This window comes from Paroedura picta, chromosome 1 (assembly GCF_049243985.1).
Source record: "Paroedura picta isolate Pp20150507F chromosome 1, Ppicta_v3.0, whole genome shotgun sequence".
Lineage (NCBI taxonomy): Eukaryota > Metazoa > Chordata > Lepidosauria > Squamata > Gekkonidae > Paroedura > Paroedura picta.
The window spans coordinates 122740451-122761373 of record NC_135369.1 but is presented as its reverse complement, the minus strand read 5'-3'; the positions used below and the strand labels follow the sequence as shown (position 1 = coordinate 122761373).

At 43.1% G+C, this 20923-nt stretch overlaps 1 protein-coding gene across 2 annotated transcripts in view; it reads right to left on the bottom strand.

Moving 5' to 3' along the window:
• SLC22A16 (solute carrier family 22 member 16) overlaps positions 1 to 19778 on the bottom strand; it is a 28928-nt gene extending 9150 nt beyond the window's left edge. Inside the window, exons 1-2 of one of the 2 annotated variants that reach the window (XM_077302059.1) lie at positions 19623 to 19778; positions 6304 to 6780 (exon numbers count right to left, since the gene is read on the bottom strand). In XM_077302059.1, coding sequence (XP_077158174.1) covers positions 6304 to 6780; positions 19623 to 19672 — 527 coding nt within the window. In that variant the 5' untranslated portion in view covers positions 19673 to 19778. Of the gene's footprint in view, positions 1 to 6303; positions 6781 to 19034; positions 19123 to 19622 lie in introns of those variants that run through there. The other variant, XM_077302069.1, reaches the window with a different exon arrangement.
• Positions 19779 to 20923: the final 1145 nt, after the last annotated feature.

Here is a 20923-nt window from a genome sequence, read left to right as displayed (position 1 = left end):
CCTTCATTTGGTATTCTCCTCCACCCTGTTTCTGTGGGAAATGAGTCTGACACCTCTAATCTATGGCCTGGGCTGCTCCCATCCACCAATGGTTCTCTGTGTAGTTTTGTTGCAGCTGTGAATGCAAAGGCATTTGTGATGGCAGTAAAATATCTACATGATTAAATATCCACTGTCAATTTCCTCCCTGACACTGGAGGACTTTTTAAAAACTTCTTTAATAAATCAGCAGTAATATCACTACAGCTATACAGCAGTCTGTCGCAACAGTGTACCCATTCTCAGCTTTTGTTCCTGTTTTTTAAAATAAGTATCCCACTTTTTCAGTTGAGGAGTTATGATCGGAAACACATGGGCTTAATATCTCAACCAAAAGGGCTGGAGAGCTGCTTTTCTAAATAAATTAAAACTCGGAACAAGTACATTGCTACAGCGCTTTAACACCATAGAGATACAGATACTGCCATTTGGGAGGGGATTGGCAACCATAGGGATTGAGGTAATGTAAATGGTCCTGATATAAGCAGAATCTACAAAACAAAATCACATTTTCTGCCTACACAACTTCCAAAGGAGTGTTGACTGGGATCTTTCCAAACAGGTAATTCTATACCAGGGAAAGATCACAACAAAGCAAGGGAAAACACAGAAAACAGGAAGCACAAAGGATAATGTTATGCGGATATTCCTGAAACAGCATTGCTACACACTTAATTTTTTTTAATGTATATTGTTTAGAAAACTTCTAGAATTCATTTAAATAAAAACATAAATGGCAATGAACTAAAGAGGCTCGTGAGTTTTTATCTTGGGGACAAAATGATGTGGATTTGCTAGATGAGATGGAACATGCTGTCCATAAACAACATGGAAAAAGCTAAAATCAGCATGCTGAATGGAAAAGAAAACAACAACATCCTGGTAAGAAAGCAATATGGTTATGAAGCAGCCCCTTTCTGTATTGCATGATAGAGGAACATGCTGCTTGTAGTCTGCAGAATAAAAGCCTCTTGGCCTGTTTTGACTATGCACAAATGCGTGGGGCCTTGTCTCTTTTACTGTCTGAAGATATACACTTGCAAACAGAGGGATGTATCTAATGAGGAAAGCATTGAAGAACTGAAAACAGCATTGGAAGGTATACAAGAAGGAAGATGGGTCAACGTAACATACAATATTTACCCAAATAATATTAGATATACCAACAATGGTATAAAATAGTACTAACCAGATATATTCACAGAGTCAGAATTGTGACTCTTCAGGTAGTGGGGTATAGGTGGGCCATAGGTGGCTAGCTCACTGAAAACATAAATTCAACAAAAAGGAAGAAACCAAAACAGTTTCAAATGGTCTCAAGCTTATTTTACATAACATTAATACTCTAGCTGTTAATGTTGATTAATTGTCTAACTCTGAGGAGACCTATATATTTTAGATGATCCAAAGAAGGATTTGGGATATTGAAAAACGACTTAACAATACTGGAGTGAAGCAGACTTGCTCTCCCCATTTCTTTAGTCATTCATTCACTCAGGAATCCCTTCAAACTGGATAAATCTCTCCCACCATCGAGCTTTCATGATGGCCAGAATTAATATTTTTCCATCTGCCATGGTTTCTGGGAGATCTAGGAATATTCCTTTCAAAGACTTTGCAACTATTGCCTCAATGAATCTAAATCAATTATGCATGTGTTTTTATACTGTTCTCTATTTTCCAAAAACAAATGAGCTTATTTGATCATCCCTATTTTGCAGAAACATTGTACAAGAGGTAGCAACTAAAACCATCCCAAAGAAAAAGAAATGCAAGAAATCAAAATGGCTGTCTGAGGAAGCTTTACAAATAGCTAAGGAGAGAAGGGAAGTGAAAGGCAAGGGAGAAAGAGAAAGATACACCCAATTGAATGCAGAATTCCAGAGAAAAGCTAGAAGAGATAAGAATGCCTTCTTAAATGAACAGTGCAAACAAATAGAAGAAAACAATAGAATGGGGAGGACCAGAGATCTTTTCAAGAAAATTGGAGATATGAAGAGAACGTTTCATGCAAAGGTGGGTATGATAAGGGACCAAAATGGTAGGGACCTCACAGAAGCAGAAGAGATTAAACAAAGGTGGCAAAATTATACAGAAGAACTATACAAGAGCGAGCTTAATATCCCTGATGACCACAATGGGGTAGTTACTGACCTGGAGCCAGACATCCTGGAATGTGAAGTCAAATGGGCCTTAGGAAGTCTGAGCAACAATAAAGCTAGTGGTAGTGACAGCATTCCAGTTGAACTATTCAAAATCTTAAAGGATGATGCAGTAAAAGTGCTACACTCAATATGCCAGCAAATTTGGAAAACTCAACAATGGCCACAGGATTGGAAAAGGTCAGTTTACATTCCAGTCCCAAAGAAGGGCAATGCCAAAGAATGTTCAAACTACCGCACCATTGCACTAATTTCTCATGCTAGCAAAGTTATGCTCAAAATCCTACAAGCTAGGCTCCAGCAATATGTGGACCGAGAACTTCCAGAAGTACAGGCAGGATTTCGAAGAGGCAGAGGAACTAGAGATCAAATTGCCAACATACGCTGGATCATGGAGAAAGCTAGGGAGTACCAGAAGAATGTCTACTTCTGCTTCATTGACTATGCTAAAGCCTTTGATTGTGTGGAGCACAACAAATTGTGGCAAGTTCTTAAAGAGATGGGAATACCAGAGCATCTTATTTGTCTCTTGAGAAATTTATATGCAGGTCAAGAAGCAACAGTGAGAACTGAACATGGAATCACTGACTGGTTCAAAATTGAGAAAGGAGTTCGGCAAGGCTACAGCCTTGCCTATTTAACTTGTATGCAGAGCACATCATGAGAAATGCGGGATTAGAGGAGTCACAAATTGGGATCAAGATTGCAGGGAGAAATATCAACAACCTCAGATATGCAGATGATACCACTCTAATGGCAGAAAGTGAAGAGGAACTAAAGAGCCTGTTGATGCGGGTGAAGGAGGAGAGTGCAAAAGTTGGCTTGAAACTCAACATCAAGAAAACAAAGATCATGGCATCCGGCCCTCTCAATTCCTGGCAAATAGAAGGGGAAGAAATGGAGATAGTGACAGATTTTATTTTCCTGGGCTCCAAGATCACTGCAGATGGGGACTGCAGCAAAGAAATTAAAAGACGCTTGCTCCTGGGGAGGAAAGCTATGGCAAATCTAGAGAGCATCCTAAAAAGCAGAGACATCACCCTGCCAACAAAAGTGCGTTTAGTCAAGGCTATGGTCTTCCCAGTTGCAATGTATGGCTGCGAAAGTTGGACCATAAGGAAGGCCGAGCGTCAAAGAATTGAGGCTTTTGAACTCTGGTGCTGGAGAAGACTCTTGCGAGTCCCTTGGACTGCAAGGCGAACAAACCGGTCAGTCCTAGAGGAGATCAGCCCTGACTGCTCTTTAGAAGGCCAGATCCTGAAGATGAAACTCAAATATTTTGGCCACCTCATGAGAAGGAAGGACTCCCTGGAGAAGAGCCTAATGCTGGGAGCGATCGAGGGCAAAAGAAGAAGGGGACGACAGAGAATGAGGTGGCTGGATGGAGTCACTGAAGCAGTAGGTGCAAACTTAAATGGACTCCGGGGAATGGTAGAGGACAGGAAGGCCTGGAGGATCATTGTCCATGGGGTCGCGATGGGTCGGACACGACTTCGCACATAACAACAATTTTGCAGAAATCTAATGATTTATATGACTAATGTATTAAATTTTTATTAGCTGATTGGATTCCTGAAGTTACTGACAGTGTAGTTCTTGGCTATTATATTTCTTTAAAGGGTATGATCTTGTAAATTGTGAACTAAACTTTATGTTGAAGAAGAAGAAGAAGAGTTGGTTATTATATGTCGCTTTTCTCTACCCGAAGGAGGCTCAAAGTGGCATACAGTCGCCTTCCCTTTCCTCTCCCCACAACAAACACCCTGTGGGGTGGGTGAGGCTGAAAGAGCCCTGATATCACTAGCCTTATCAGTGCCGTGGCGAGCCCAAGGTCACCTAGCTGGCTGCATGTGGGGGAGTGCAGAATTGAACCTGGCATGCCAGATTAGAAGTCCACACTCCTAAACTCTACACCGTATTGTCCCTCAATTAATGCTTAGGGAATCACTCTGGACCTTCTATGAATAACTGAGTGATAAAAGGTCTGATAAATAAGGAATACTGATACAGTAATTGAGATCTGCTGAATATATATTGAAATATAGATGCAAAAAAAATAAGTTTAATGTAACAATGTATTTATGCCTTGTTTTTCTGTGGTTCTGATGTAATTCCATCTGTTTCAATCTTAAATGTCTTCCTGTTCATTTCATTACGTTATGCAGCAGAAGGGCAAAATCCATTAAAGACTTTTACAGTACAGTCTCACGACAGTAAGTTTCCACATATTTCATGATTAACTTATGGAATGCTGCATAAGGTGATGATAGAAACTAACTGGCATAGATAGATTCACAGAAGACAGATTTATCAATGGCTATTGGCCATGATAAATGGCTCTTGTCTACGATATCTAAACAGAACCTCCATGTTTGAAGTTCTTTGATATTGGGAACAAACAACTAAAAAAGATGCTGGTCTTCACACGGTTCTTGAAAGGCATCTGGCTGACCACTATTGGAAAATGAACACTGGACTCTGTGAATCTTTAGACAGATGTAGCAAGAGTTCTTATTTTCATTTGGAGTCCTGGAAGTCTTGGATGGGTGGAAGTCAAAAAAGGAGCAGCTGAGAGAAAAGGTGTTAAGAAAAAAGAGCAAAGTTTACATACAGAGAAGGAAAGATGAGAAAGGGAAGAGGCAGAGAAACAAGAAAGGAAGTACAAAAAATGTAAAGATTCAAAAGTTTCAGGTGAATCAAAAAAGTTTCAATCAACATGGAAAGGAAGGAGCTAATGCTTCACAGGAACTGGGTCTATTTGTGATGGGTGGAGTGGACATCTGGAGAGAAGGCCGAGAGCTCATGGACTCAGCCTTGCCATTAGAAAAGAAAGCTAGTGGAGTGGCCCAGATGGCCATCTCTGAGCTGTATTTGGTTTGCCAACTTTCATTGCTTAGACCTCTGATCTGTCCACACTGATCCATTCTTTTGTAACTTCACAGTTGGGTTACTTATTTAGTCAGTTAAAACATTTTTATGCTGCCTTTCTACCCAATCAGGGTCCACAAGGCAGTGAACATCAAAACATTAAAATATTTAAATAGTTCAAAATACAGTTAACATAAAATTAAAAACACATAACTTGCATTAAAGTAGATTTATTGGTTGAAGTTGAGCAAGTTTCTCTTGACTGTCAGGATTATGTAATGGTTCTGTACCTAAAGAGTAAATATCTAGGCACCCTGTTGTGTATAAATACTTGTGTTAGCTCAGAATAAGGAGCAGTTTTGGGACAAACTATTTTTGCTATTTGAAAGCTTAATGCTCCAGTTCCCAAATGTCCAATTTATTCTGGGAGATTTTAATGCAAGAATCAGCTCTGGACACGAAGCACGGGGCAAAATATTACCTGCTGGACTGTATTTCTAATGACCTCACTGTCAACAAGCCAGGGTTGAAACGTTTGGAGTTGTTTTTGGCCTTTGATCTTCATGCCTTACATGGCATGTTTTACAACTGTTCACAAGGTGCTTTTACTTATATATCAGTACACCACCACTGACTATATGGCTGTTATTCCTGATCTGCTACCTAGAATGCTCATGTTTGAAGTTTTGGAATCTTCACTCAGTGACCATAATCCTTTAACAATGAAATATGATAAGGATATACTTCTGCTCCCAAACTTAGTAGAAGATGACATTTCTGGACATAGGAAACTGAAATGATCAGACCATCTCCAGAGCTTGGTGGAACAAACCCTGGCCAATGAGGAAGAGCTGCTGCATGTAAAGGATCTCTCAAAGGTGGACTGTGATGTCATAGGTTACTATGAAAATCTTGTTGACCGTTTAAAACCCTTATTTTCTTATTTAAAAAACCCACAAAACATATCCAGTGATAATAAGTGGTTTGATGGAAGATGTAAAAACCATAAAGGAAAGCTCTTGAGATGTATTAGGGAAGACAGAAAGGCCAAAAACATGGGAGTACATGGGAGTACCTGATCTGGCAGGTGCTCCAGGGTCAGCAGCTAGGTGGCACTGTGTCCATTCACTCGGCACTGTACCTGAGGCTATCCCAAGCCTCAGTGAACTTCTCTGGTAAGTGGAAATCTGCATTCAAGTCTCCATAATAGCTAAAAGCAAATTCATTACTATACCTGTCTGCAATGTCTCCAAAAATCACAGCCCCCAAAAGGACTCCCAGCATGAATGTGGGCTGTGTCAGTTTTGCAAGCCATTCCCGCTGACAGACTAAATCCCACTCTGTGACAATGGTGCTCTGCCATTTGGTCCGATCATAGATGAATCCATCAGTACACGTAAAATTAGTTTTGTTGCCGCTGTATTCATAAGTGAAATCCAAAGGATCCACTCGTCTGGACCTGCTACACTGATTAAGTTCCCAAACGTCTCCATTTTCCAGGTGGACTAACATATAACTTTGTGTTGATGTCCACAGTGTCCAGGCATCCTCTATTCGTGAAACAGATGAATTGTAAATCAGAACACTGCTCACATTTCCAAGGATACCACATACAAATTTTGGTGTAACAGCCAAGAAGACAGAAGCTAAGTAGTGGATGCCACAAGAGATAGACTGAAATGCAGCTGCCAAATAAACCCACGCCTGGTATCTGAAAATGAAAACAGATCATTTATTATACATACCATGTAAATCATACTGTTATATCATAACTTACATATTTGTATATAAAATCCCATTTATTTCAAATACCTGAGAAATAACCATATCTGGTGCAGCAAAAATGAAAAGGAAGTTTTGTGACACTAGACAATTGAGTCATAACTGGCCAGGGTCAAACTTTCTGATGAATTCTAATTTCTCACACTGGAGTCACCCAGAATGACTTAAAGTACAACTGAAACGTGTAATCCATGTCTCATGAAGCAAACAGCAAAACTCACATTAGTTTTAGTGGATCCATAATTTTTAAACAATTCTTTCTTTTCTGCATCAGCATTTGCAAGGATACCATCCAAAGCAAATATATATTTTACAGGTGGTTTATGAAAGCTCTTTATGCTTAAAATAGGTTGGATTCACTGAAAGAGTTCGTGTAAGAAGCTAGCAGAGTGGAACTTCCCTCAATGGCAGTCTGCCATTCCTCCAGAAGCTCCTCTTTGAGGATCAAGAGAGCCCAGCAAGCAAAATGCATCACAGGATTGGGGGAGGAGGCAGCAGTGAGGAGAGGGAATCCGGCAACAGGACAAGCAGCAGGCTGCTTGGGGAAAGGAAGGCAGGGAAAGGTCCATGCTTCCCAAACATCTGTGAACTCTTCTGGGGGATCCAATTCTACCGGCACACACACACAAAAGACAGCTCGCCAGATAAGATTAGCATTTAAGCAACTTCACTCAGGAAAAAGGAGTCTGCAACTGAGACACCTTGATTTAAGTCTCCTCAGCTACACTAGGTAAGGGTAAAGGTATCCCCTGTGCAAGCACCGAGTCATGTCTGACCGTTGGGGTGACACCCTCTAGTGTTTTCATGGCAGACTCAATACGGGGTGGTTTGCCAGTGCCTTCCCCAGTCATTACTGTTTACCCCCCAGGAAGCTGGGTACTCGTTTTACCAACCTCGGAAGGATGGAAGGCTGAATTAACCTTGAGCCGGCTGCTGGGATCGAACTCCCAACCTCATGGGCAGACAGCTTTAGATAGCATTTCTGCTGTCTTACCACTCAGCGCCACAAGAGGCTCATGTTACACTAAATATTTATAAATATTAACCAAGAAAAATAAAAGCTTGCTACCTGGTGTGATATTTCTATGTTTTAGGAAAGTAGCCCAGTGCATATTTGCAAATAAGTCCCAAAAGTACAGCAATTTAGAAACAAGCCCCACATCAACAAGTTTGAGAACCACTGAACAGAGTAAAGCTTTCTTGGAAGTAATGCCACAATCCTATAAAGTTTCTTGCATATGAAGAAGAAGAAGAGTTGGTTCTTATATGCCACTTTTCTCTACCCGAAAGAGGCTCAAAGTGGCTTACAGTTGCCTTCCCATTCCTCTCCCCACAACAGACACCCTGTGAGGTAGGTAAGGCTGGAGGAGTCCTGATATCACTGCTCGGTCAGAACAGTTTTATCAGTGCCGTGGTGAGCCCAAGGTCACCCAGCTGGCTGCATGTGGGGGAGCATGGAATCAAACCCGGCTTGCCAGATTAGAAGTCCACACTTCTAACCACTACACCAAACTGTATGCTTAGCAATAACAATGTGCAGGCATTTCCACCCTATTAAGCCCAAGAGATCCTAGGAGGGGCCCAGGGTCTCAATCCAAATTAGCCTCCCATTCAGGCACGGCTGCTTTTAAGGGAGTTTAAATGTGTCAAGCAACCCAGTTATGGATCTCTAGCATCTCATCTAGTTGCACTCTGTGGCAAACGAAGCATGCACATCCTGCTATGCCGCCTGTCATTTGCAATCTTACTGCAGGGGCAGCTTGCCTGCAATACATCAGATGTGCATCAGTAGACGTTGTGGCACAGTCAGGGAACTGCTGTGGGCCTGGGTATAGCCATAACATTTCCTCAGCCAAATATAACAAAAATGTGATTCCTTTGCAGCAGATAAATGATTCTTCATCTCCCACACTAGAGAACAACACAGTGTTCATTTATGTCATCAATGCATATACCTCTCCCAACAAACACAAGTCAACTGGAATGTCCGCAATGGAATACTATTTGTTTTAAGCAGGCTAAAATGCATCATCAGAGAAGAAGAAACACAAAAATTCCATCAGAAGGTAGGTCCTGCTCTAATTAAAAACCTCAAACCATCCCACAGGATTTATATAGTACCAAAATACTTTTATTACTTCAGCTATGCTACAAAATTGCTTATGCCCAGACAGGCAGGCATCTGTTGGGCGGTGCAGCTGGGAAGGGTGGTTTCAGGGGGAGGAGAACGTCTTCAATAACAGATTGCCAATGTAAAGTATTACTGTTTAGTTTTCAAAAATGGTGAAAAGTGTTCTTAACATATAAGGCCAAATAATTTTGTTAAAATATATGCATAAATTTTTTTCTTTCTTTCACTTTACAAAATTATCTGAAAGGCTGAGTTGGCAGACTATATAGAGCCTGAAGTCTACGCTACTTTGTATGTTACTCAAGAAGAAGAAGAGTTGGTTTTATACCCCACTTTTCACCACCTGAAGGAATCTCAAAATGGCTTACAATTGTTTTGCCTTCCTCTCCCCACAACAGGTAGGTGGGGCTGAGAGAGCTCTAAAAGAACTGTTCTACTGTCACTGAAGGAATCTCAAAATGGCTTACAATTGTTTTGCCTTCCTTCCCCACAACAGGTAGGTGGGGCTGAGAGAGCTCTAAAAGAACTGTTCTACTGTCACTGTCCCTAGGTCACCCAGCTGGCTGCCTGTGAAGTAGTGAGGAATCAAACCTGATTCTCCAGACTAGAGTCCACTGCTCTTTAACCACTACACCACGCTGGCTGCCACAGAAATCTGGCTTCAACAGGGCTGGCTCAACAGTTTCTGGTTCCCTGGGCCAGCGGACCGCAACCTTTTGTAGGCCGTGGACCGCTGTGCGGGGGTGTGGGGAGAGGGCGACCCGGGGCCCGTGCATGAGCGGCAGCCCCGGCGCAAACGCGCATGTGCAGCAAGTCCACGCGTGCACATTTGCGCCGCTGGCATGCCGGTGGCCATGACTCCCTCTCCCTGCCCCTCCAGGCCGTAAGGAAATCAGCCGCCGAAGCAGCCGATTAGCCCCTGGAAGGAGCCAATCCTGAGACATTGTGGGAGGCCTGGCTTGGCACCCCTACATATCTTGGGGGGACTGGCACTCCAGTCTAGGTACATCGTGAGCTTCAGTAATTTTGAGTAATCCAGGTAAGTGCTGGTCTGAAGCAATGGAACAAAGTTTGAGTGCAGTGGTATCTTTAAGACAACCAAGTTTTATCCTGGGTATTAGCGTTCGTGTGCAGGCATTAAAATTTGAATATTAAAACAGATTTCCCCAAGCCTGACATATAGGTGGAGAGAGGCTATATGTAAGGCTTGAGGAAATCTGTTTCAGTGTTCTAATTTTACATGAAAGCTTATACCCAGAATCTGTTTCAAAAGCTTATGCTCAGAGTTAAACTTCATTGGTCTTAAAAATAAACTTTATTGTGGAGCTTTCAAATGGTGCACAAATTCCTGTTTCTACTGACAACATCTAGTCAGTCAAACAAAAATTCTCAGTATGAATTATGCAGTCCAGTTAAGCCATGTTGATATCATGGGGAAGAATTCTCCTCAAAAAATACCTAAAGCCATGAAAATCACTTAAAAAGCAGATTTATCTCAAATTTAAAAACCAGTGTAAACCTCAATTAAAAGGTTTGCTAACAAGGGTGGGTTATGGATTCACAGTTTTTAATTGTCGTCAGATCACTGATGCTGTTAAAACACCCCTTTTTAAAATGTGTGGGTTTTTTTGTTTTTGTTTTGTTTTTGCCTACCATAGTAGATCGAAGTTCCAGATTCTGCACTTGAGAGATCATTCCTCAAGTGGGAGAGTACTTCATTCATTGTTCTTGGAGCTCATTGGTAGGTTGTAGACAGCAGCAATGTCACCTGACTGACACATGCTGCTGGCAGAGCCTCATGGGCTTTCCGTTCAGCCATTAGTGTAAAACAGCTCAGGGGAGGTGACAGAAAACACAGTAAGTTTATGCACGACAGAAACAGTGTCCCGGGAAGTGGCTTACAGCAGTGGTCCCCAACATTTTTCAGGCTGGGGACCGGCGGCAGCAGGGAGGGCGATTGCCCGGCAGTGCGTGCTGTGCATGCGCAGTTGCGCATGCACGTTTCCGGCCACGCATGCGCCATGCACACATGCGCTGCCCGGCCGCACATGTGCATTGTGCGTGCGCGGCCCAGCTTCTCTCTCCCCCCCTTGCACAGTAAGAAGCTTGCCGGGCCGCAAGCTTGCAGCTTGGGAAGTTTCTTACTTCGGGGGATGGGGAGAGGGAGCAGCGGCCCGGTGCCAGGGCCTTCACAGGGACCACCGGCTTACAGGACCGAATCGTAGCATAGCAAGTTTACAATGCTGCGAGGAAACAACATAGGAAATGTCATTGACAGATCATACCCAAAGGGTACTTGTAAATTATTCAGCATCCTCTTGGAGAAGAGTGACAAGTGGAGTGCCCCAGGGATCTGTCCTGGGGCCAGTGTTGTTCAACATATTTATAAATGACTAGGGGCAAAGCCCACTGTATCCAGGAATACAACAGGCACTAGGGCTTAGTGTGGGAAAAGTAAGGGGAGGGGTTGTCCAGTCTGTAAGGGCATGAGGTTGAATATGTGTGTTGTGTGGGAGGTTGTGGTGGCGTAGTGGCAAATGAGGGCATGGGTGTGGAGATATGGGTGTCAAGAACCTGTGATTTGGAATATTTGTTGAGTGTGGGAGAAGACTGACCTTTGGGAATTATGGCATAGTGGTTACAGATGAGCTTTCAAGAGCCAGGTCTTCAGATATGTGAAGGGAAAATCAGACTGGAGACTCTTCATAGGGCGAGATTACATGGTAACCTATTCCTCCCAGTTCTGCATTCAATCTCATTTCCCTTCCTGTGTGAATTAGGCCACAGACACTGAAATGCCCCCCTGCCCTAATACACATGGGGTAGTCATAGTACATAGGTGTCTACCCTGCTCCTTCTGTCTTCATTTTTGTACGGTTGATAAAATGTTCAGACCAGGAACAGCCAACCTCCATGTGGCCTGGAGATCTCCTGGAATTCCTGCTCATCTCCAGGCAAAAATGGCTGCTTTGGGGGGGGGGTCTGTGTAACATTGCATCCCACTGAGGTTTAGGGATGCCAGCCTCCAGGTGGTGTCTGAGAATCCCCTGGAAGTATAGCTCATTTCCAGGAAGTTAGGCTGAAGGGAAAGGTCTCTCCCCTCATATGCATCCCTTTGGAAGGAATGTATATGGCCCCAGACACCCCTTGGTTGCTTGGCTGGTGATGTCTGCCCTTCTGAAGCCTGAAGCCTACTGCTGACAACTGCAGTCCCTGTTGTTGTCCACAAGGTCAAGTCGTTGACTAATAAAAGGGGATCACCTAGTTTCCTCCAAAGTCTCACTGTCTACTTTCTGGTAAAGCTAACTCCACTTGAAATTCTGGCCACTTATGCCTTTGAGTTCATAGGACCTTCCTGGCAAATACCGTTTTTTTATTTACCAGGCCAAGCTTGAAAAAAGTCACTTAGGTTCCCATGTGAACAAGTAAAGCTGCCTGCAAAGGTAGGGGGCATTGAAAGGGATTGCACAGCCATGTAACAGCTGATCATGACAGCCACGTGGATCCCATTCACTTTGAATATTCCCCCTCAGCCTGCAAAGGTAAGAAGGGAGTACTGAAAGGGAGTGCACAACAGCATTACTGCTGCTGTCATTATCTGTTGATATGCTGCACCTTTCCCTTTAAATGCTCCCCTACCTTTGCATACAGTTTTGTTCACAAGTGTGGGGGAGAGATTTAAAAAGAGCAGGTGGCTGCCTATAAGCTGAGAATGACAGCTGGGCCACCCAATCCTTTTAAATCCCCCCTTGAAAGCAAAGCTACCTGCGAAGGTGGGGAGGGTGTTTAAACAGAGCAGGAATTCAGCTGTCATTCTCAGCTGGTAGGAGGCCACCCACTCCCATTAAATCCCTTCCCCAAAACCTCTACCTACTGCCCGTTGCATTCCAGCATGCAACAGGCTTTATTACTACTCTCTCTCTATATATATAGCAATTAAAAGTAAAGGTAAAGGTATCCCCTGTGCAAGCACCGAGTCATGTCTGACCCTTGGGGTGACGCCTTCTAGCGTTTTCATGGCAGACTCAATACGGGATGGTTTGCCAGTGCCTTCCCCAGTCATTACCGTTTACCCCTCAGCAAGCTGGGTACTCATTTTACCAACCTTGGAAGGCTGAGTCAATCTTGAGCCGGCTGCTGGGATTGAACTCCCAGCCTCATGGGCAGAGCTTCAGACTGCATGTCTGCTGCCTTATCACTCTGCGCCACAAGAGGCTCTATATAGCAATTATGTGCATCTATATCAATATCTATATGGGCGAGGCTTATAAATATTACTATCTCAAAGACTCACACAACACCTAACCAGGACTAAGGCAAGCTCCTGAGGTACTGTCAAATTTCAGCTGTTTTTATATCTTATAACAAACAGCTACCAAAACAGAAACAGACCCAAGGCAGCCAGTGGGAGACATAAATATGTTCTGTGGATGTTTTATTTCAGCAAATAATGAGTAAATAATTAACAACATGTAATAGGTCTGGCCAACTACAATACCAATTTCTCTAACAAACCTTATTTGCTAACACCCCAGCATTTTCACAGGCACATTTACTTTTTCTGGCACACAGTCTAAAAACATTGCCTGTCCCTGGTCTATTCCATGGGTTTAGGTTAGGTTACCATCAAATAACTCATCTGTCACATTCCCCCAAGGAATATCCAGAGTCTGATACAATCTTCCATAAATGCCTTCTTTGAAAATATTACTATGTAAAAGCAGTTATATCTCTGGTTACTTTGCATATGATGGCACACAGGTCCTGTGGTTCAAGGGGCCAGGTCAGGAAGTGTTCCTACCCACCCTGGACTGCACACATGGCCAGGAATTTGGGGGTGATACTGGATGCCTCCCTGACAATGGAGGACCAGGTTACTAGAGTAGCTCAAGCGGCATTTTACCATCTGTCAAGCAAGACTACTAATGCCCTATCTGTCCCAAGAACTCCTTGCCACAGTGATCCAGGTGATGGTCATCTCCAAGCTAAACTTCTGTAACTTGATCTACACAGGCCTACCCTTGTCCCTGATCCGGAAATTGCAGCTGGTGCAGAATGCATCTGCTAGTCTTCTCACTAGGTCATCTTGGAGAATCCTTATCCAGCCTGTGGTGAAATAGCTGTATTGGTTGCCAGTTGCATACTGGGTCAAATTCAAGGTTAAGACCTTACATGGTCTGGGCCTCATGTACCTGAAGGACTGTTTGACTTTCTTTGCCTTACACAGGGTATTGTGTTCTGATATGGTCCCCATGGAATTCGCCTGACATCTATCAGGGTCAGGGCCTTCTTGGCCCCAGCCCTGGCCTGGCGGAATGAGTTCCTAGAAGAGCTGAGGGCCCTGTCAGAGCTAGGTAAGTTTCACAGGCCCCTCAGTATGGAGGTCTTCCACCTGGCCTTTTGTTCAGGCCGGGCGGATCATGGAGATTTGCCCCTCCTCCAGCATCCCCAGCATATGAGTCCATCTATTTGGAGCCTTTTATGGTCATCATATCAGTCTACCACCACTATTGTACAACCTGGGGGGAGAGGGAAATGGAAGGTTTGACTGACGTGGGAGGGGTGGGGATTTTTAGGGTACTGTTTTTATTTTTTTTTGCCTGTTATTAGCCACTGCAAGCCAGCCAGCCAGGAGCAGCAGCCTATAAATATGATCAATAAAAATAAAGAATGATAAAAGAAAAAGAAAAATGTCCAACTCCCTGGGTTCACCTATTTTTCTGATGTTCTGTTTCATGTACCACTTTGCAACATACTTACAAATATCTGTACCCAACCTGATCTGGATAGCCCAGGCATATCTTGGAAACTAAGCATGGTTGGCCTTGGTTAGTATTTGGATGGGAGACCTCCAAGGGGAACTAGGGTCATAATGCAGAGGTAGGCAATGGCAAACTACCTCTGAACATTTCTTGCCTGGCTGCAACACCATATATGATAAATAAATAATAATAAATCTGTATCCAACATCAAAATGCAGAGTTTAAACCAATATATGAGGTTTACACATGAAACAACTGATATGTAGGCGTCCATAAACATGCACGTATTCAGATTTTGTTTATGAAATATGTAGCTGTTCTCCAAGGAACTCAGGAGTGCCCTGGAAAACTATTCTAAATAGTTTGTTGAGAGTGATTAAAATATTCTACACAGACTATCTGGAAGAATCACCAATCAGTCACAGGTTGTTTTGACATATTAGCAGCTATCAGATAAATTATACATGTGCCCAAGGCACAACAGTGTTCATATATGACCACACAGGTGCACTTGGCAAAGTTGATGAGACAAGATACCACCTGTACATTCATTAAAGTATTCAAGTAGTTTCCCACCAACGATATTGTAAACAATGGTATGAACCCAGGGGCAGTTTCTGACTTTGGTTTATAAGCCAGGACTTTTCTAATACAAGTTCCTTCAGGATCTAAAAGAATAATATGTGAAGAGTTTATTAATTCAACTGTTTTGACAAGTATTAGGAACTACCAAGATGACTGAAATCATTTTTTTAACATGAAGGCAGCACAAGGCATTCTGAACAGTCTCTCTTTTTCACCTAAAGACTTACTTGAAAGACATGAATGATTTTCAGAAATGCTCCCATTTTTTACATGTGTAGTAATCCTCATCAGAGTATAAAGTCTTATGCCAGTAAACTAATCTGCATGCAAACTATAATAAAAAGCTTGCAGATTGAAAGAATAAAAATGATTATTGCTAAAAAAATGATAAAATGTCAGAGTTTTCAATTCCCTTTATCTGAGCAAATAATATGGAAAGAAGGTCAGCACTAAAAACCCACACTACTAAAGCCAAAACAACGGAATTGTTATTTATTGCAGATATTTGCAATATTATTTTTAAAAATCTCCTTCCTGAGTATCATAAGCATTCCTTAGAATTTTAATCTGCTTTGCAGAAATATACTTACAGTTAAGAAATTCAGAACTGGTAAGCAGACAAAAATGACTTACTAACTGAAGTCCTTGAAAATTATGTTTAACAACATAATATAAATGTATTAAAGGACTGTATTACTAGAAGATGGAGGAGATAATGAAAAACAATTAGGGTATAATGCTCTTGCAGAAAACTGTATTTTTCTTTTTTCTTTTTCTTTTCCAAGACTTTGTTTCACTCTATCTTTTATTAATGAAAATCTTTCTTTAATAAACAAAATTTAAAAAAAAGAAACACTGGTAAGTGAAGCAGCTCAAAATAAGAAGGCCCCTCCCATTGCCCAAAGTAACATACAGATAATTGTGAACTTGATAAATCTTTCAGGGGTGAAAGCATGCGACCTGTCAATGCCACATAATTTTAATAAGCAATTAGTACCACTTTTCTGCTCAGTGCTGGGGCCAGTAAACAATTCCTTCCCAAAATCCACATATAGCCAAAATAACGTGGTATTGCATTATTGGTTTTTGGTTTAACAGCAAAATAAGAACAAATTTAGAGTCCAGTGGCACCTTTAATAAAGTTTTATTCAAGGTATGAGCTTTCATCCTCAGATACAATGTCATGGAATAAAAGTAATCAGTTCCAACTTATAGGTAGAGTGTCAGAGTAAATTAACATACAGCATAATGAAAATGGTTAACAGATTCTGGAGATAAATGGGGAAAATAGCAATTTGGATTTATTTGCATTCACTTGAGATTGAATTGTATGGGAAACATTTGGCATACAATAAATATGTCCACATTAAGATAATAATGTGCAACTAGATAATCAATTAATGACAGCTGTTAGCTGAGACCTTGCCCTTCTGCACCCTGCCTATATTCTCAAGCATGGAAGCATTTGGAGCATCATCTTCATTGAAGTACAGCATTTGGCTGTCTCTGTTCACAAACCAGAGAAAAGTATATATATACTATTCCAAACTACATTGCATTATACTAGTCATAGTTACATTATAATCCACTTGTTCAAATCAATTATTCCAAATAAGAGATACATTAAAATACAGAAGGCATTTGGCCTTTCTGAGAGCTTGTTAAGAATGCAGGTTAGTAGTTAAGAAACCAATGACCCTGTTGAGTCCTGGGGATTTGATTGTTCTGAGTATTGTAATGACTTGCATTTCAGCAATCTCCATTCCGTTCTGTTCTTGAAGTTCCTTTATAATAAAATGGCTACTTTGAGGTATTGAATATCTTGGAAGGTTGAAGTGTTCTTCCACAGGTTTATCAGTCTTGTGGTTCCTGATGTCACATTTGTGTCCATTTATTTTTGGTTGAGTTTGCCCTGTTTGTCCTATGTAGACAATGGAGTGGCATGTTCATTATTCTCTTCATGTGTACATATTTATTGTATGCCAGATGTTCCCCATGCAATTTAATCTCGTGAATGCAAATGAATCCAAATTGCTGTTTTTTTTTCCTATTTATCTCTGGAATCTGTTAACGATTTTATTATTGTTGTTATTATTATTATTATTAGATTTATATCCCGCCACTCCCTTGCGGCTCACAAATTTTCATTATGCTGTACATTAATTTACTCGGACTTTCTACCTATAAGTTTGAACTGATTACTTTCATTCCATGACATTGTATCTGAGCAAGTGTGCGTGAAAATGAAAGCTCATACCCTGAATAAAATTTTATTAGTCTTAATAGTGCCACTTAACTCTACATTTGTTCTGCTATTTCAGACCAACACAGCTACCCACTTGAATGCAAACTAAGAGGAATGCTTCTTAAAATGCCATTGCATGTTTAGTATTAAACAGAGTAATACAAAGATGGCTATGTGCATGCTGCTCTGCTACAACTGAATGCTGGTCTGGGGGTCCCCATAGATCTGAGCACAAGCTACCACCCAGCCCTGCCAAGACAAGCTGGACAGCGACTGCCACCTGGCCCACTCTTACTGCCTCCAGAGCCACCAACACACAGCCCAGTACCAAAGGCAGGCCCAATCCAGCTGAGTCATGCAGATGGCGGTGACCCTGCCTATTCAGCCAGCCAGCCCAGTGGCAATGCTGCGGCCAAGCCAGGTAGTCTAATAACCAGCTTATAAATTACTTTTGTGTTATTTATGTTGCTTTTTTCCATTTCCCCTTCAGCTGCCAACTGCTATCTCAGGAATGCTTTGGGTGAAATAAATCCTGACAGTCACTAAAGTGTCATAGGGCTCCTGTTTTATTTAGGTGCTACAAACCAACATGGCTATCTGCCAGGAATTCTATTAATTGTGGGTTTGAAATATGCTGTTTCATCTTAACTGTGCTGTGGAGATTTAATTGATCAGATTCAGAACTAACTCCTTGTTCTTTTTTCTGAACTTTGTATCTGCTTGGAGTACAATTTTCAACAGAAAACTAGCATGAGAGAGACAGAGCTTCTTAACTTTCTCCTTGTACCACTCCCTTTCAGTGCTGAAATTTGAAAGCGTCCCTCTACCAATAGCTTTTTGCATTTTTTACGTGAACAAACATATCAATAAGTTACAGGCTCATATATAGTTGAATGGCAATTCAGGTTGCTGCCAGCATATGGAAATACACACACAGAGAGAATCAACTTCTAGCTACTAGCTCGCCCCACTTCCCTGTACATTGAAAAGCTCTGTGTTCAGTTTCTTTTGGAGAGAAAACTAGAGTTATGTCATTCTAATATTTACGCTGCTAATATCTATCCTATTCCAAGAATTTTTAAAAGGCTACACATCCTCAGAGAGCTAACTGTGCAACCCGTCCTGTCTCCAAGACACCCCCCTTTCAGCTAACTCCTGTTAGAAATTCAGCTCCCTTTTAACTTCCCTCTCCCCTCCCCTTGCAAAAGTCTCTCTCTCCCTCTCTCTCTCCCCCCCTTTCTTTTTTGCAGGTGGATTTCCCCTTTAGAAAACCAGCCAGAGTCATGAAGAAACATTAATATGTTTTGTCTTTCATAGATCAAGCTGCCCAAACGATCAACAGTATGGTGTCACACTTATTTACTTGGAAATTATCTCTCTGTCTGTCCGTCAAAATATACTCAGGGAGAACCGTTGGGCTCTCAAAATAAGCACACAGTCCAAGAACTCCACAAACATACATTTCCGAAGTCTTCCTTTCACCCAGAGCCATATACAGGACAGGACAGAACTACATAGAAATTCCTGACCACTCCCAAAGGACTTTGCTCCGCGCCGACTGAACCCCCCACCCCCACCCCCAATTCCCCAATTCCCACTGACGTGAGCTGTGATTGCCTGTCCTAATCTGGGAGGGGGGGGACCCAGTTCCTCCCGTAGTGCATATGAAGCATGGCGGTGGCTAATCTTCTGGGGAGTAGCAGAAGCGGGGATTCGAGCCCCTGGCTTCAAGGAATGAAGAGCTGCGTCGTGCGCACAACGCTGCGTATCTCCGCTGACGAGCGCTGCCCTCCGGGAAGCCGGCGAGCCGGGACTCCAGCGCTGCTGCTGCTGCTGCCGGAGGCGTCCGCGGCTTGCCACGTGTCTCCCCCGGTATCCCTCCTGCCCAAGGCAAGGGCGCCTCCGGGGGCGCGCGCGCGTGCGAAGCAGCCCCCGCCTGGACTCCCCTTGCTGACCCCCTCCCCTCCCCCCATCTCCTCAGTCGGGCGCGGGGCTGGCAGAAGGCGAGGCAGGCTTCTCGTCTCCGGCCGCCCTGCGGACTCTTTTACCTGCCGAAGTGTCCCAGGGAGTCAAAGAGGAGCTCGAAGTTGCGAGCCATGGCGGGGGCCGGAGCCGGTGTGCGAGAAGGGAGGACAGAGTCCCATCCCAAGCACTTCCCTCCCACCCCCACCCCCCTCAGACGCACACCGAGCCCGCCTGCCTGGAAAGGGGCGGCTCCTTCTCCCTCCCGCTCGGCTGACCCTTCAGGCAAGCGAGTGGGCAACGCGCAAACCCTCCCCGGCCGCTGGAGCTAATCCCCGTCCACCTGATGCCCAAGCGCCGCCAGGAGACGCCCACACCAGAGGGGACCTCGTCTAGCCAGTCGGCTCCACCCCCACCCCACCCCACCCCTAGTCCCAAGAGCAACGAGGCCATTCACTCCCCAATGCCCTCCCCCCCCCCCGCGCGCACATGCAGGAAACCCCAGTTCTAAGGTCGATTCTTTGGTCAATGCAGTCTGCATGGCTCTCCAAGCAGGAGCAGACAAATAGCTTCAAGATCATGTCCTAAAAGAACTCCCACCTTTCTTCCACCATCCAGCCTGAAAATAGGGTTGCCAGGTCCCCTTTGGCCACTGGCAGGAGATGAGGGATAGGGTTGCCACATCCAGGTAGGGAAACTCCTGAGGGGGTGGGGATGGAGCTCAGAGAGGACTGGGGCCCCAGTGGAGCACAGTACTATAGCCCACCCTCCAAAACGCATCCATTTTCTCCAGCGGACCTGTCCTCTTGAGATGAGCTGCAATTCCAAGGAATCTCCATGTCCCACCTGGAGGCTGGCATCTCTAAGCTTAATGAACAGTTCTGGAGAACTTGAAAGCCTGAACACTTTTTGGATTTTTTAAAGCTTGCGGAGCCATTGTTGCTATTTTGTGTGCCTCCCAGTGGTTTTGACTGCAGGACCAAGTAGAGTATTAAATACAATCCCAGTGGTTTTCCAAAAAATGGTTGTTTCACACCTTAATCATATCATATAAGTCTAAAATTAATCTATATTAAGAAGAATGTTGATTCATAACAAGAATCCAGAGAAAATGATGCAATACCAAGTTGGCTACTATGGCTAAAGTTTATTCAATTTCACACAATGCCAGAACAAGATCCAGAAAACCTCGTTTGCAGATACATATGTCTTCAGCAATGGCTAATAAATGTTTGATAGCTTAGAACCTCTACTGTTACTGTTTCTCTGTCATCTTCCCTGAAAGGTCTTTATAATTTATAATCTACTTTGGAGGAGTTCATGGTCTCAGCCTACTCCTTCTCCCTCCAATGTAGGCTTGGTATAAAGCCAGGACAGACATAGATGG